Raw genomic sequence first — 16,496 nt, 5'->3', positions numbered from 1 at the left:
GGAGTAGCCCAGGGTGAGGTTCAGAGTGTTGGGGTGGGGTGGGAGGCCAGCGTGGGAGTAGCCCAGGGTGAGGTTCAGAGTGTTGGGGTGGGGTGGGAGGCCAGCGTGGGAGTAGCCCAGGGTGAGGTTCAGAGTGTTGGGGTGGGGTTGGAGAGGCCAGCGTGGGAGTAGCCCAGGGTGAGGTTCAGAGTGTTGGGGTGGGGTTGGTGACGCCAGCGTGGGAGTAGCCCAGGGTGAGGTTCAGAGTGTTGGGGTGGGGTGGGAGGCCAGCGTGGGAGTAGCCCAGGGTGAGGTTCAGAGTGTTGGGGTGGGGTGGGAGGCCAGCGTGGGAGTAGCCCAGGGTGAGGTTCAGAGTGTTGGGGTGGGGTTGGTGAGGCCAGCGTGGGAGTAGCCCAGGGGTGAGGTTCAGAGTGTTGGGGTGGGGTGGGAGGCCAGCGTGGGAGTAGCCCAGGGTGAGGTTCAGAGTGTTGGGGTGGGGTTGGTGAGGCCAGCGTGGGAGTAGCCCAGGGGTGAGGTTCAGAGTGTTTGGGGTGGGGTGGGAGGCCAGCGTGGGAGTAGCCCAGGGTGAGGTTCAGAGTGTTGGGGTGGGGTTGGTGAGGCCAGCGTGGGAGTAGCCCAGGGGTGAGGTTCAGAGTGTTTGGGGTGGGGTGGGAGGCCAGCGTGGGAGTAGCCCAGGGTGAGGTTCAGAGTGTTGGGGTGGGGTTGGTGAGGCCAGCGTGGGAGTAGCCCAGGGTGAGGTTGAGACAGTTGGCTACGAGGGCCGTCCAGCCGGTCTGGTGCGAGGCCCCACAACCTGAGCCAGTCTCTCCGTGGAAGTACTCATAGAACAGCACCAAGTCCCTCCATGCCGGGTCCTGTCTGTAGGCCTCACGTCCTCCTGCAATGTTCACACTCTTGTACTCACTCTCATATATCACTACAGCTAAACAATAACATAAGATTACCTTCATATATTAATTATTTCAAAGCATGTGCACTGTAAACCTAATAATATGTTACAGTCTGCGACCGCTTGAGTTCCGTTGCGACCCGGAAATGATAAAAGCACCTCACCGAACCCTGGATGAATATAGAAAACAGAGAATTGTTAACTGAATGTCAAATAAATGGATTTCACACAGATAGATATATTAGACGAGGAGGGGGAGTAGCCATATATATGTTAGGGAAAATTTTTAAATGCACTCGCAAAGAGGGAATCAAAACTGACCCACACACAGAAACAATTTGGCTAGAATTAAACGAAAAAAAAAAACACACAATCTTATAATAGGAGTTATGTACAGGCCACCAAACTTAGACAGAATGGAAGCAAAGCATCTATGGGATGAAATATCTAGAGCATCTAGGTCTAGCAGTATTTGTGTCATGGGTGACTTTAATTTTAGTGGAATAAACTGGATTAACAGAACAGGGAAGAATGAAGCACAAGATTTTCTAGAATTAACTGACGATTGCTTTCTTAAGCAACATATTAAGGAACCAACGCATGAAAATATTTTAGACATAGTGTTAACTATGTTCAGACCCATTAACTGTTGGTGAATCTGAGGTCTACAAAGCAGCCCTTTGTTTTCCACTTGGGTACCGGCTTTACAGGATTAAAACCTCAACACATCAAGCATATGTTAAATCCTGCGGTTGGTGATGCCCACAAGATCTTCTTATGGAACTCACAAGGTTCGTCAACATGTGCCTGGCTGGTGAGATACCTGAGGTCATCAGGCCTCTCTTTTTTGGTGCCTCCCTCTGTGCTCTCTAAAAGAAGGATGAAGGAATCAGGCCAATCGCTGTTGGCAACACTCTCCGACGCCTGATTGCCAAGGCTGCTACGAGGGTTGTCAGCCAGCAAGCGGCTGAATTGCTGAAACCAATTCAGCTAGGATTTGGAATCCCCCAAGGCTGTGAAGCGGTTGCCCATGCAGCACGAGCATACATCACCAACATTTCTGATGAAAAGGCCCTGCTCAAACTGGACTTTAAGAATGTCTTCAACATGGTCAGAAGAGAGACAGTGCTTTGTGCCGTACATCGCCATTTCCGGCCCCTCTACCCGTTCATACTATCGTGCTACAGTGGTGAGTCAACACTGCTCTTTGGTGAACACAAAATCAGATCACACTGCGCCCTTGGAAAGGTGGCAGACAGTTGGCGTGGGACTATACTTGTGTATCCACCTTGGCAACCACATCAACCTCTCTGTCAGCCAAGCAGGAGCCGCAGCGACACACAGAGAGGGGATACAAGTCAACCAAGTACAGGGAATTAGATCACCAGTACAACTTCGTTCCAAAAGGATCTAAGACCCTGGGCCAATGGGGAGAGAGTACAAGATGGTTTCTTAAGGATCCTGGTTCCAGGCTCATTGACACTACAAGAGACCCTAGAGCGGCAAGTTTTCTATTTCAGCGCCTCAGTGTCGTGGTCCAGAGGGGGAATGCCCGCTACATCCTCGGTTCCTGCCTGGCGCGTGTGTGTGTGTGTGTATTAGTGTTATATATATATATATATATATATATATATATATATATATATATATATATATATATATATATATATATATATATATATATATATATATATATATATATATATATATATGCCAGCAGTACCCGCCACGCGTTTTAGTGGCTCAGTCTGGGTAAGTGGGAAAGAAAGAAAAGGGAAAGCACACGTTTCTAATATATTTAATTTTAAAATGCTTGTGGGTATACAATATTTGATGCTCTATTGTCTGAGGTGATATAGAGACTCTGGTTGGCCGACTCTTGAACACGCAACATATAATTGTCCATGTGAGAAGCAATCCGTGTCTAGATATAAACTGCACAATTCTTAAGAATGGCCCTGAGCTTTGATGATGATTGCAAACACCAATCGATTTGGAAATTACAATCTCTTAAATTGAAATGGCATATCTGTTGGAATCAAAGGAATGCGAGGAATAAGGACATCTTCAGCTTTCAAAGGTCTTGTCGAGATTGTTGCTTCTACGACGTCGCTGAATAATTTGTTTACTGCAAAGCGCGTGGCGTTGTGAAGTTTTGGCTGGTTGATATTTCGCAACATGATAATTGGCAAGCCGATTTTCAATTGCCTTACGTGTGATGGTATCACTGGCAAATCGAGTGAATTCAGAATTTCTGTTGGATACTTAACCACTTAACCGCTTCGTCTGCTTCCTCAACAGTGTCGATGGACTTGTATGCGACTGTTTCGCTTTGAATGTTAGACTGAATAATATTGTTAAGTTCGTGTGCCGGATGCTTTGGAAATGTTGCACGTGGGAGTTTCAATGAATTGCATGTTCAATGGCAATTTCAAAGCCGAGGTAGCAGTTCTTCCACCTGGTAGCAATGTCGCAGTTATTCCGGACGATGCAAGAGCTAAGGTTATGCCATTTTGGGATCGAAATGCTGCCAGAATCAATCTAATTAGGAAGGTTTTACCAGTTCTTTCTGGAGCATCTAAGAAAATTTCTCAAGCCCGTTATTGACAGTTTGAATTATTTGATTGTAAATGCCTTTTCGCTCAAGCGTTAGCTTAGGAATATTTGATTGCAAATACGACAACAGATCACCCGAGTTGTAATTTTGTTCACGACGCAATTCTACATTGAACGAAGTAGCAGCAGATCGATTCGGTGATGGCATTTCCAATTGATTGAGAACTTTGTTCGCGATTTCTAAGCACAAATCTATCAATCATTATCAACGCTTCGTTGTAAATTTCTGCTGTGAAATCCATGTTCATATTTGAATTTTCTTTTGCGTATTAGATGTACAATATCTTCTGCCCTTTGCAATTTATATTTCTTCCATAACTCTGTTAGAGATGAAGGAGAGCCGGTGGTCAATATGATGACAAACAATGCACGAATTTGATTTGGATGTGACGTGTTGGACGCGTCATTAATGCATACATCCCAGTGTCGGTCTTTCTATAATTAATTCAGAGGTTGACATGCACTACGGAAAGTGGCATGTGTTACGCCGTTGACAAATCTCAATTGCTGGAAGCCGTTGGACCGAGCACATTTACCAACAGCATGCGAAGAAAGAAGCATTCATCTTGATTGGGATGCACGGTGTGCAGTCTGCCTATCGTAGTTTATTTGAGTATGTCAGGTTGTCCGTCGACTCGCTCTCCTCGTTTGCGTCGTTCAAATGATTTTCTACTGCTATTCCATGTGTAACACGTAGGCACTTCCGAATACAGCAGTGTTTTCGCAAACGCGTCATTCTGACATAACATGAAGAATGCAGTAACCGTTGTAGCCGGTGGATTCATAGCTGTTTGTTGCACATTTGCAGCTGTGAAATAAACGTATTTTCCATTTTCTTGTTTTCAAAACAAAACCAAATAATACTAACAAAATATTTAAATTCAAACGTAGATCAATAGACACAGTTCAATTTCACCACCAATTACACTGAAAAATAAGAACAGTTAAAAAAAACGAAATGAAAACAATGAAAAGAGAAACAAATAAACTATACTCACGAAATGAACACTATGGTAAACAACGCAGCTCAATTCCAAGGCAATGTCACCAAAAAATAGTCAAATCAAAATGAAAATAAATCAAAATCTATGAAAAATCAATTTATCAATGCAATCGGAAACATTGAAATGAAATCGTAACGTATTTTAAATAGTGTTAGATATAAATAGATGGTGCTATAAATTTAGATTTATATAGATTTAGATTTATATAGATTTAGATATATATAGATATAGATTTAAATAGATGGTGCTGTTTAAAAAAAAAAAACATATTATTACCTGTCACAGGTGTGGCATGTAGATAGTAGGTATATAAAACACTTGACTATTCGAATGCATCATTGTGTCTAAATTTCAAAGCAATCGGTAAAGAGGTTTCGAAGATTTCCCTGACACGAAAAACACATAAAAAACACAGTTTTTCAAAAAAACATGTTTTTTCCGTCACAGACGTGACATCTATATAGTATGCATATAAAAACCTGCTCAGATGAGAATGTAACATTGTGTGAAAATTTCAAAGCAATCGGTGAAGAACTTTCGGAGATTAGCGATTTTGAACAAACAAACATTTCCATTTTTATTTATATATTTGTTGTACCTAGTAGCCAGAACGCACTTCTCAGCCTATTATGCAAGGCCCGATTTGCCTAATAAGCCAAGTTTTCATGAATTAATGTTTTTTCGACTACCTAACCTACCTAACCTAACCTAACTTTTTCGGCTACCTAACCTAACCTAACCTATAAAGATAGGTTAGGTAGGGTTGGTTAGGTTCGGTCATATATCTACGTTAATTTTAACTACAATAAAATAAAATTGACCTCATACATAATGAAATGGGTAGCTTTATCATTTCATAAGAAAAAATTAGAGAAAATATATTAATTCATGAAAACTTGGCTTATTAGGCAAATCGGGCCTTGCATAGTAGGCTGAGAAGTGCGTTCTGGCTACTAGGTACGACATATATATATATATATATTTATTTGTGTGTGTGTGTGTGTGTGTGTGTGTGTGTGTGTGTGTGTGTGTGTGTGTGTGTGTGTGTGTGTGTGTGCGTGTGTGTGTGTGTATTCAACTAGTTGTTTTCACCTAGTTGTAATTGCAGGGGTTGAGCTCTGGCTCTTTCAGCCCGCCTCTTAACTGTCAATCATTCAATGAATTTTTTTTCACACACAAACACACACCTAGGGAGAAGCCCGTAACAGCTGTCTAACTCCCTGACACCTATCAGACCATCAGCCTGGCCGTTATCAGACCATCAGCCTGGCCGTTATCAGACCACCAGCCTGGCCGTTATCAGACCACCAACCTGGTCGTTATCAGACCATCAGCCTGGCCGTTATCAGACCACCAACCTGGTCGTTATCAGACCATCAGCCTGGCCGTTATCAGACCATCAGCCTGGTCGTTATCAGACCACCAACCTGGTCGTTATCAGACCACCGGCCTGGCCGTTATCAGACAACACAAAATGAAGTCAATGGGAATAACTGGTAAAGTATGACGCTGCATACTCAATTTCCTGTCGAACAGAACACAAAGAGTAACAGTCAACTTTATAAAATCGAGTCCAATCGAAGTTAAAAGCACAGGTTACAATCCTTGCACCACTGTTTTTCCTTATTCTCATATAAGATATCGACAAAAATACAAGTCACAGCTTCTTGTCATTATTTGCAGATGACACAAAAATAAGCATGAACATTACCTCTGCTGAAGACATTGATAAACTACAAGCAGATATTAATAAAGTTTTCGACTGGGCAGTAGAAAATAACATGATGTTTTACAGTGATAAATTCCAGGTACTCAGGTACGGTAAAAATGAGGACCTTAAACATAATACAGGGTACAAAACACAATCAAATCTGCCCATAATAGGAAAACAGTATGTCAAGGATTTGGGAATAATGATGGCTGACGACCTAACGTTTAGGGAGCATAACCAAGCAAATATAGCTCAGCCAGAAAAATGATAGGATGGATTACGAGAGCTTTCAATTCCAGGGATCCTATCACAATGGTTGTACTCTTAGAAGGTTCTGGGAGTAGAGGAACTCCCAGAACCCCATCAACCAGGGATCAAGCAGGTATATATACCTGCCTGGACGCTGTCAGACCATCTGCCTGGCTGCACGAGCGCGACGCAAAGAGTGCAGCATAGCCACATGACCAGGGTGAGGGACCGTAGTGTGGGGCCAGTAGTGGGGAAATGTGACGTAGAAGTTATTCTTATAAGAGCTCTCAGTTAAAATGTGTGAACGTGAAAAGAAGGCACCAAGCTGGGAAGACTATGTAGCACCACCAAATGTGCAGGTTATTCATAGGGCGATAAATATCACTAAGGATGCCAATACGAGAACCAAAGCGCACAAGGCGAACAATTTGAAGGTATCTGAATTACGAAGAATTCTACCAAGGGACAAGTGACCGCGAGGGACGGTCGGGAAGCAAGACATGTTCGTCCTGGAAGTCAGGACATTCAACAAGGATATGCATGGCTGTAAGAGGGACAATGCAGTTTGGACAATAAGGAGCAGGGCGGTGCTCCATTAAGTAACTGCGAGTTAAACGTGTATGGCCAATATGTAACCTCGCCAGAGCCGTTTCCCACTGCCAATTATGGTGGGGAGAGGAGGAAAGCCATGGGGGACACACTACTCTTAAGAGCACATAGTTTGTTACCAGTAACAGAAGACAAACGACCATGCCAATGGGCAAGGATTCAGGAATGGATAACTGGGTAGAAGTTGGAATAAGGGATACCTTTATGGGAGATGGGACAAGTGCGGATAGCCTCCTTAGTGGTAGCGTCTGTACGCTCATTTAAGGACACACCAATATGGCTGGGAACCCAGCAAAACTCCAGTCTTAAATCCACTTGAGATAAGAAACAGACAATGTTGAATTTCGACTACTACAAGATGGACTGGGTTAAAGAACTCCAGAGCCATGAGAGCACTGAGAAAGTCAACTAAGGAGGGTTCAAAGCGAGAAAGCAGTTGATGAAGAGCATACAAATTGGCATAGAGTTCTGCCGTGAAGACCCTAGTCTCTGGAGGCAGGCAACATATAGGTGCAGTCAGGAAACACAACAGAGTAGCCTACCCAGTCTGCAGACTTAGACCCATCGGAAAAGATGGAAATGGAGCGGGAGTGTGAAAAAAAGTGTTCAAGGAAGAGGCGTTTGAGAACTGTAGGAAGGGTAAAAGCATTAGTCACTTGGGGTCAAAGTTTTACAAAACTTAGGAAGTGGAACCCTCCATCGGGGTCAAGGATGGAACGACACGAGGAGAAATATTGGCAACATGTACCGAAAGAGAATCTTGTAAGCGAGACAGCCGTACAGAAAGAGGTAAACATTGAAGAGCAACAGAGCCCACAGGAGGGGTAAAGATCAAAACACGACAGAGGTAAGAGTGAGGATGTTGTAAGGACCGTGCAAGGTAGTGAAGACAACAGCGATCACGACGATTCTGTAGCGACAGGACTCCGGTTTCCACATGCAGGCTTAGGGTAGGAGTTGACTAAAAACCACCAGAGCTGAGTCGCAACCCAGTATGGTACAGAGCATCAAGACGGCGAAAAGTAGAAGGAGAAGCAGATGAGTAAGCAAGGCAACCATAATCGAGTTTAGATAGGACGAGAGAGGGATGTAAGGAGCCTATTAGCGCCTATTAGCGTGCTCCTATCAGCTTCCCAGGAAGTAAGGGACAAGACCTTGAGTAAGTTAAGGGCTTTAGAGCATTCAACTCGGAGGTAAGAGATATGGGGCGACCAAGACAAACGAGTGTCAAAGGTTAACCCCAAAAGCTTAGCGGAATCTTCGTACACAAGGGAATGGTCAAAGAGCGACAAATTGCGACGAAGAACGACCTGCTTCCGAGTAAAAGTCATAGCACAAGTTCTAGTTATAGAGAACGTGAAGCAATGAATGGTGGCCTAAAACGACACGGCATCAATCGCAGTTAAAGCCGCCATTGAAGGAAAGGCGAATCATCACCTTGACCGCAGAGGATAAGATCGTCAACATAGAGCACTGAGAAGATGCCAGAGGGAAGAGAGGAAAGAAGACCATTGAGGGCCACAAGGAAAAAGAGTAGTGCTCAGAACACTACCCTGGGGCACACCTTCGTATTGCCGAAAAGAGGCAGAGAGAGTGGTACCAAGCTTTACGCTAGAGGAATGACTAGAGAAGAAGCTTCGGAGGAAGAGAGGGAGATTACCACGAAAGCCAAAAGATAGGAGCTGGGACAAGATATGGTATCTCCAGGTTGTGTCATAAACCTTTCCAGGTCAAAAAGGACGGCAACAACGGAGGTCTTCACAGCAAAAGCAGTACGATTATAGACCTCCAAGTTCACCAGGATATCAGTTGTGCTACGGCACTTGCGAAAGCCAAATTGAGAAAGAGAGGGGTGGTGGTGGTGTTCTAAGAAACACATCAGACGGACATTGACTATACATTCAAAGAGTTTGCAGATGCAACTCGTGAAAGCAATGGGACGGAAGTATTTAAGGGTAGAACCCTAGAGACCCTGGTTTTCGAATAGGAAGAACAACCCACCTCAAGCCAGTCCTCACGGTCTGATGACGACTCCCAGATAAGGTTATACAGATTCAGTAAATACTGAAACGCGAATGGAGGGAGATGGGGAAGCACCTCATAATGAATGTCATTTGAGCCTGCTGGAGAAGAGTGCGAAAATCTAAGGGATGAGATTAAAGAATGGGCTTACGAATAAGGAAAGAAGGAGTAAGATGAGAACTGGATCCAAGAGTCGAAAAGTGGGAACCCAGTTCAGTCGCGACCGTCACTGGATCCGCCACAATAGTACCATGGAGGTGAAGGACTGGCGAGACATGTGGAACAAACTTACTCACTTTCTTGTGGATTTTCTTCCAGATATGGGGCAGAGGAGTATCGAACGTAATGGTGGAGACATGAGATTTTCAACTGACTTTTAGCTGTACGGATGGTTTACGGACCACTCACTCGCCTTCCAAAACAAAATAAAGGAATCAGCCATCTACTGGTGTCGGGGTTTCTCCCAGGCTGCACGCTTTCAGTGGACAGCCCAAGTGCAGTTTGCATTCCACCAGGGAATGCACCTGCCCGTGCCATGTGAGGTCGAATGAAGAATTGAGCAGAGGGCAGCATCTAATATGATGTCACAAAAAACGAGGAGGGCTCGAGGGAGGACCATTTGGAGGACCTTCTGGTTCAGAACGTAAAGGTGAGGTGGTGGTGTGTGTGTCCGGATCCAAGGTCTGGAAACGGTTGTGAGACTGAGAAAGGAGGAGAGGGAGAGAAGAGGTAGAACGCAACACACGAGCATAAGACAGGTCAGCAAAAGAGGAAGGTGAACTTGGCGTCTTTCCTCAGGAAAAGACAAGCGATCGCGGTGCTTCAAACTGAGGAAGGCTTCCTCAAATTTGTAGTGTATACATGCGCGGGAGACGGTAGGGTGGGCGTCACTGCAATTGATGCAGTGAGCCTGGGGAGAAGAGCACTCCAACTTAGTGACCCGAGTCCCCACACAAAGGGCATAGAGACACCATACTTGTGCATTTGAGGACACCATGCCCAAAGTTCCAGCACTTATTGCAAAGTCTAGGAGAGGGAATGTACTCCTGACAGAAGCATCTGGCACCAGCAAGAATTATAGAAGGCGGAAGGGTCCTACTATCTAAAGTAATCTTTTGACCGTATCAACCTGGAGGACAGAATGGCCTTGAAGGATATGTTGAATATCTTCGTGACAGTCTTTCAGGTCCCTAACACCAGTCGCAACTTGGTGCGGGAGGATAACAGTTCCAATACTGGCATTAAACTAGACATTTAAGGAGATCCTAACAGGGGTCTCCTCAATGCCGGACAATGCGGCTAAGCGGACAGCTGCTGAAGCTGCGAAGGAGTAGCACCTACATGTGGGCCAGTACAGTTGGGGTTAAAAGTAACAGAGGCAGCCACCAAATCAATGAGGTGTTTGTGGAGGAAGACATCTTCAGGAGATATGCTCCAGGTATGATCCAGTACCTCATATAGAGACCAATCACCCAGAGTGGCTCAGGAGAACCCAAGTAAACCCGTTACCATGCACTCCTCATGTAAACCCAAGTCTTCCGCCACGCCTCAGGTAAACCCCAGTCTCCCGCCACGCCTCGGGTAAACCCCAGTCTCCCGCCACGCCTCGGGTAAACCCCAGTACCCCGCCACGCCTCGGGTAAACCCCAGTACCCCGCCACGCCTCAGGTAAACCCCAGTACCCCGCCACGCCTCAGGTAAACCCCAGTACCCCGCCACGCCTGAGGTAAACCCCAGTACCCCGCCACGCCTGAGGTGAAGACAAACACCGCCGATCTTGCAGGAAGGAAGACGGGGGAGATAATATAAGGTACAGAAGACAATTACCAGTGATGGAGCAGGTTAGCCTGGCCCTCCTGGCTCCTCTCTCCCTCACATTACTGTCAATAACTTCGCCGCTAATGTCCCCCACGCTGGCATATATTGACCCAGCAATCAATAGACACATTTTACTTGATAACAACTGCTGTGTTGACCCATGTTTTACCCCCAGTCAATACTCGGTAAACAACCCAAACATGTGTTCTTGTGCCAGGCCAAACAGGTGTTCTTGTGCCAGGCCAAACAGGTGTTAGGGTGTGATACAGAGTCACTAAGGTAATGGGGAGATACGGGCAGTATACAGCGTCCGTCCACTCTCTTACCTTCGGACACTTATTCCCGACGTCTCACGTCTCTTGGCTATGTATACTAGTATACATGATACATACATATCATTACCACGAGTACACATTAACATGTTACATATCGCGATTCATACTATTATTTTTTGCTTCCCAAAGTTTGAGAAGTTCAGGACGTTGAACATTTGAAAACAGAAAAGTTAAATAACTTTGCTGGGAGTGGACGCTAGAAGAGGCCAGCTGGGCCATCTGGGCCAGATGGGCCGAGATGTGTCTCCAGCATCCCTCCAGCTGGGCCCAGATGTATCCCCAGCATCCCTCCAGCTGGCCAAGTGTCCCCAGCATCCCACCAGCTGGCCAAGTGTATCCAGCATCCCACCAGCTGGCCAAGTCTCCCCAGCATCCCTCCAGCTGGCCAAGTGTCCCCAGCATCCCACCAGCTGGCCAAGTGTCCCCAGCATCCCTCCAGCTGGCCAAGTGTCCCCAGCATCCCTCCAGCTGGCTAAGTGTCCCCAGCATCCCTCCAGCTGGCCAAGTGTCCCCAGCATCCCTCCAGCTGGCCAAGTGTCCCCAGCATCCCACCAGCTGGCCAAGTGTCCCCAGCATCCCACCAGCTGGCCAAGTGTCCCCAGCATCACTCCAGCTGGCCAAGTGTCCCCAGCATCCCTCCAGCTGGCCAAGTGTCTCCAGCATCCCACCAACTGGCCAAGTGTCCCCAGCATCCCACCAACTGGCCAAGTGTCCCCAGCATCCCACGAGCTGGCCAAGTGTCCCCAGCATCCCACCAGCTGGCCAAGTGCCTCCAGCATCCCACCAGCTGGCCAAGTGTCCCCAGCATCCCACCAACTGGCCAAGTGTTCCCAGCATCCCACCAACTGGCCAAGTGTCCCCAGCATCCCACCATCTGGCCAAGTGTCCCCAGCATCCCACCAGCTGGCCAAGTGCCTCCAGCATCCCACCAGCAGGCCAAGTGTCCCCAGCATCCCACCAACTGGCCAAGTGTCTCCAGCATCCCTCCAGCTGGCCAAGTGCCTCCAGCATCCCTTCAGCTGGCCAAGTGTCCCCAGCATCCCACCAGCTGGCCAAGTGTCCCCAGCATCCCACCAGCTGGCCAAGTGTCTCCAGCATCCCACCAGCTGGCCAAGTGTCCCCAGAATCCCACCAGCTGGCCAAGTGTCCCCAGCATCCCACCAGCTGGCCAAGTGTCCCCAGCATCCCTCCATCTGGCCAAGTGTCCCCAGCATCCCAGCAACTGGCCAAGTGACCCCAGCATCCCACCAGCTGGCCAAGTGTCCCCAGCATCCCACCAGCTGACCAAGTGTCTCCAGCATCCCACCAGCTGGCCAAGTGTCTCCAGCATCCCACCAACTGGCCAAGTGACCCCAGCATCCCACCAGCTGGCCAGTTGTCCCCAGCATCCCACCAGCTGGCCAAGTGTCCCCAGCATCCCACCAGCTGGCCAAGTGTCTCCAGCATCCCACCAGCTGGCCAAGTATCCCCAGCATCCCACCAGCTGGCCAAGTGTCTCCAGCATCCCACCAGCTGGCCAAGTGTCCCCAGCATCCCACCAGCTGGCCAAGTGTCTCCAGCATCCCACCAGCTGGCCAAGTGTCCCCAGCATCCCTCCAGCTGGCCAAGTGTCTCCAGCATCCCACCAGCTGGCCAAGTGTCCCCAGCATCCCACCAGCTGGCCAAGTGTCCCCAGCATCCCACCAGCTGGCCAAGTGTCCCCAGCATCCCTCCATCTGGCCAAGTGTCCCCAGCATCCCAACAACTGGCCAAGTGACCCCAGCATCCCACCAGCTGGCCAAGTGTCCCCAGCATCCCACCAGCTGGCCAAGTGTCTCCAGCATCCCACCAACTGGCCAAGTGTCTCCAGCATCCCACCAGCTGGCCAAGTGTCCCCAGCATGCCTCCAGCTGGCCAAGTGTCCCCAGCATCCCTCCAGCTGGCCAAGTGTCCCCAGCATCCCTCCAGCTGGCCAAGTGTCTCCAGCATCCCACCAACTGGCCAAGTGTCTCCAGCATCCCACCAGTTGGCCAAGTGTCCCCAGCATCCCACCAACTGGCCAAGTGACCCCAGCATCCCACCAGCTGGCCAAGTGTCCCCAGCATCCCACCAGCTGGCCAAGTGTCCCCAGCATCCCTCCAGCTGGCCAAGTGTCCCCAGCATCCCACCAGCTGGCCAAGTGTCCCCAGCATCCCTCCAGCTGGCCAAGTGTCTCCAGCATCCCACCAGCTGGCCAAGTGTCTCCAGCATCCCACCAGCTGGCCAAGTGCCTCCAGCATCCCTCCAGCTGGCAAAGTGTCCCCAGCATCCCTCCAGCTGGCCAAGTGTTCCCAGCATCCCACCAGCTGGCCAAGTGTCCCCAGCATCCCACCAGCTGGCCAAGTGCCTCCAGCATCCCACCAGCTGGCCAAGTGTCCCCAGCATCCCACCAGCTGGCCAAGTGTCTCCAGCATCCCACCAGCTGGCTAAGTGTCCCCAGCATCCCACCAACTGGCCAAGTGTCCCCAGCATCCCACCAGCTGGTCAAGTGTCTCCAGCATCCCACCAGCTGGCCAAGTGCCTCCAGCATCCCTCCAGCTGGCAAAGTGTCCCCAGCATCCCTCCAGCTGGCCAAGTGTTCCCAGCATCCCACCAGCTGGCCAAGTGTCTCCAGCATCCCACCAGCTGGCCAAGTGTCCCCAGCATCCCACCAACTGGCCAAGTGTCTCCAGCATCCCACCAACTGGCCAAGTGTCCCCAGCATCCCTCCAGCTGGCCAAGTGTCTCCAGCATCCCTCCAGCTGGCCAAGTGTCCCCAGCATCCCACCAGCTGGCCAAGTGTCCCCAGCATCCCACCAACTGGCCAAGTGTCCCCAGCATCCCACCAGCTGGCCAAGTGTCTCCAGCATCCCACCAGCTGGCCAAGTGCCTCCAGCATCCCTCCAGCTGGCAAAGTGTCCCCAGCATCCCTCCAGCTGGCCAAGTGTTCCCAGCATCCCACCAGCTGGCCAAGTGTCCCCAGCATCCCACCAGCTGGCCAAGTGTCCCCAGCATCCCTCCAGCTGGCAAGTGTCTCCAGCATCCCTCCAGCTGGCCAAGTGTCCCCAGCATCCCACCAGCTGGCCAAGTGCCTCCAGCATCCCACCAGCTGGCCAAGTGCCTCCAGCATCCCTTCAGCTGGCCAAGTGTCCCCAGCATCCCTCCAGCGGGCCAAGTGTCTCCAGCATTCCTCCAGCTGGCCAAGTGTCCCCAGCATCCCACCAGCTGGCTAAGTGTCCCCAGCATCCCTCCAGCTGGCCAAGTGTCTCCAGCATCCCTCCAGCTGGCCAAGTGTCCCCAGCATCCCACCAGCTGGCCAAGTGCCTAAAGCATCCCACCAGCTGGCCAAGTGTCCCCAGCATCCCACCAGCTGGCCAAGTGTCTCCAGCATCCCACCAGCTGGCCAAGTGCCTCCAGCATCCCACCAGCTGGCCAAGTGCCTCCAGCATCCCTCCAGCTGGCAAAGTGTCCCCAGCATCCCTCCAGCTGGCCAAGTGTTCCCAGCATCCCACCAGCTGGCCAAGTGTCCCCAACATCCCACCAGCTGGCCAAGTGCCTCCAGCATCCCACCAGCTGGCCAAGTGTCCCCAGCATCTCACCAGCTGGCCAAGTGTCTCCAGCATCCCACCAGCTGGCCAAGTGTCCCCAGCATCCCACCAACTGGCCAAGTGTCTCCAGCATCCCACCAGCTGGCCAAGTGTCCCCAGCATCCCACCAACTGGCCAAGTGTCCCCAACATCCCACCAGCTGGCCAAGTGTCTCCAGCATCCCACCAGCTGGCCAAGTGCCTCCAGCATCCCTCCAGCTGGCAAAGTGTCCCCAGCATCCCTCCAGCTGGCCAAGTGTTCCCAGCATCCCACCAGCTGGCCAAGTGTCTCCAGCATCCCACCAGCTGGCCAAGTGTCCCCAGCATCCCACCAACTGGCCAAGTGTCTCCAGCATCCCACCAACTGGCCAAGTGTCCCCAGCATCCCTCCAGCTGGCAAAGTGTCCCCAGCATCCCTCCCGCTGGCCAAGTGTTCCCAGCATCCCACCAGCTGGCCAAGTGTCTCCAGCATCCCACCAGCTGGCCAAGTGTCTCCAGCATCCCACCAGCTGGCCAAGTGCCTCCTGCATCCCTCCAGCTGGCAAAGTGTCCCCAGCATCCCTCCAGCTGGCCAAGTGTTCCCAGCATCCCTCCAGCTGGCCAAGTGTCCCCAGCATCCCACCAGCTGGCCAAGTGCCTCCTGCATCCCTCCAGCTGGCCAAGTGTTCCCAGCATCCCTCCAGCTGGCCAAGTGTTCCCAGCATCCCACCAGCTGGCCAAGTGCCTCCTGCATCCCTCCAGCTGGCAAAGTGTCCCCAGCATCCCTCCAGCTGGCCAAGTGTTCCCAGCATCCCTCCAGCTGGCCAAGTGTCCCCAGCATCCCACCAGCTGGCCAAGTGCCTCCAGCATCCCACCAGCTGGCCAGGTGCCTCCAGCATCCCTTCAGCTGGCCAAGTGTCCCTAGCATCCCTCCAGCTGGCCAAGTGTCCCCAGCATCCCACCAGCTGGCCAAGTGTCCCCAGCATCCCTCCAGCTGGCCAAGTGTCTCCAGCATCCCTCCAGCTGGCCAAGTGTCCCCAGCATCCCACCAGCTGGCCAAGTGCCTAAAGCATCCCACCAGCTGGCCAAGTGTCCCCAGCATCCCACCAGCTGGCCAAGTGTCTCCAGCATCCCACCAGCTGGCCAAGTGCCTCCAGCATCCCACCAGCTGGCCAAGTGCCTCCAGCATCCCTTCAGCTGGCCAAGTGTCCCCAGCATCCCTCCAGCAGGCCAAGTGTCCCCAGCATCCCACTAGCTGGCCAAGTGTCCCAGCATCCCTCCAGCTGGCCAAGTGTCCCCAGCATCCCACCAACTGGCCAAGTGTCCCCAGCATCCCTCCAGCTGGCCAAGTGTCTCCAGCATCCCACCAGCTGGCCAAGTGCCTCCAGCATCCCACCAGCTGGCCAAGTGCCTCCAGCATCCCACCAACTGGCCAAGTGTCCCTAGAATCCCTTCAGCTGGCCAAGTGTCCATAGCATCCCACCAACTGGCCAAGTGTCCCTAGCATCCCTCCAGCTGGCCAAGTGTCCCCAGCATCCCACCAGCTGGTCAAGTCCCTCCAGCAGGCCAAGTGTCCCCAGCATCCCTCCAGCTGGCCAAGTGTCTCCAGCATCCCACCAGCTGGCCAAGTGTCCCCAGCATCCCTCCAGCTGGCCAAGTGTCCCCAGCATCCCTCCAGCTG

The 16,496-nt window shown here is 50.6% G+C and overlaps 1 protein-coding gene across 1 annotated transcript in view; it reads right to left on the bottom strand.

Moving 5' to 3' along the window:
* Positions 1–632: 632 nt before the first annotated feature.
* Positions 633–16,496, bottom strand: part of LOC138365813 (uncharacterized) — a 62,652-nt gene continuing 46,788 nt past the window's right edge. Inside the window, exon 3 of the mRNA XM_069326308.1 lies at positions 633–877. Coding sequence (XP_069182409.1) covers positions 684–877 — 194 coding nt within the window. The 3' untranslated portion in view covers positions 633–683. The remainder of the gene's footprint in view (positions 878–16,496) is intronic.

This window comes from Procambarus clarkii, chromosome 2, assembly GCF_040958095.1.
Source record: "Procambarus clarkii isolate CNS0578487 chromosome 2, FALCON_Pclarkii_2.0, whole genome shotgun sequence".
Lineage (NCBI taxonomy): Eukaryota > Metazoa > Arthropoda > Malacostraca > Decapoda > Cambaridae > Procambarus > Procambarus clarkii.
Note: the sequence above shows the minus strand (reverse complement) of the source record. Positions and strands in the feature narration are given on the sequence as shown.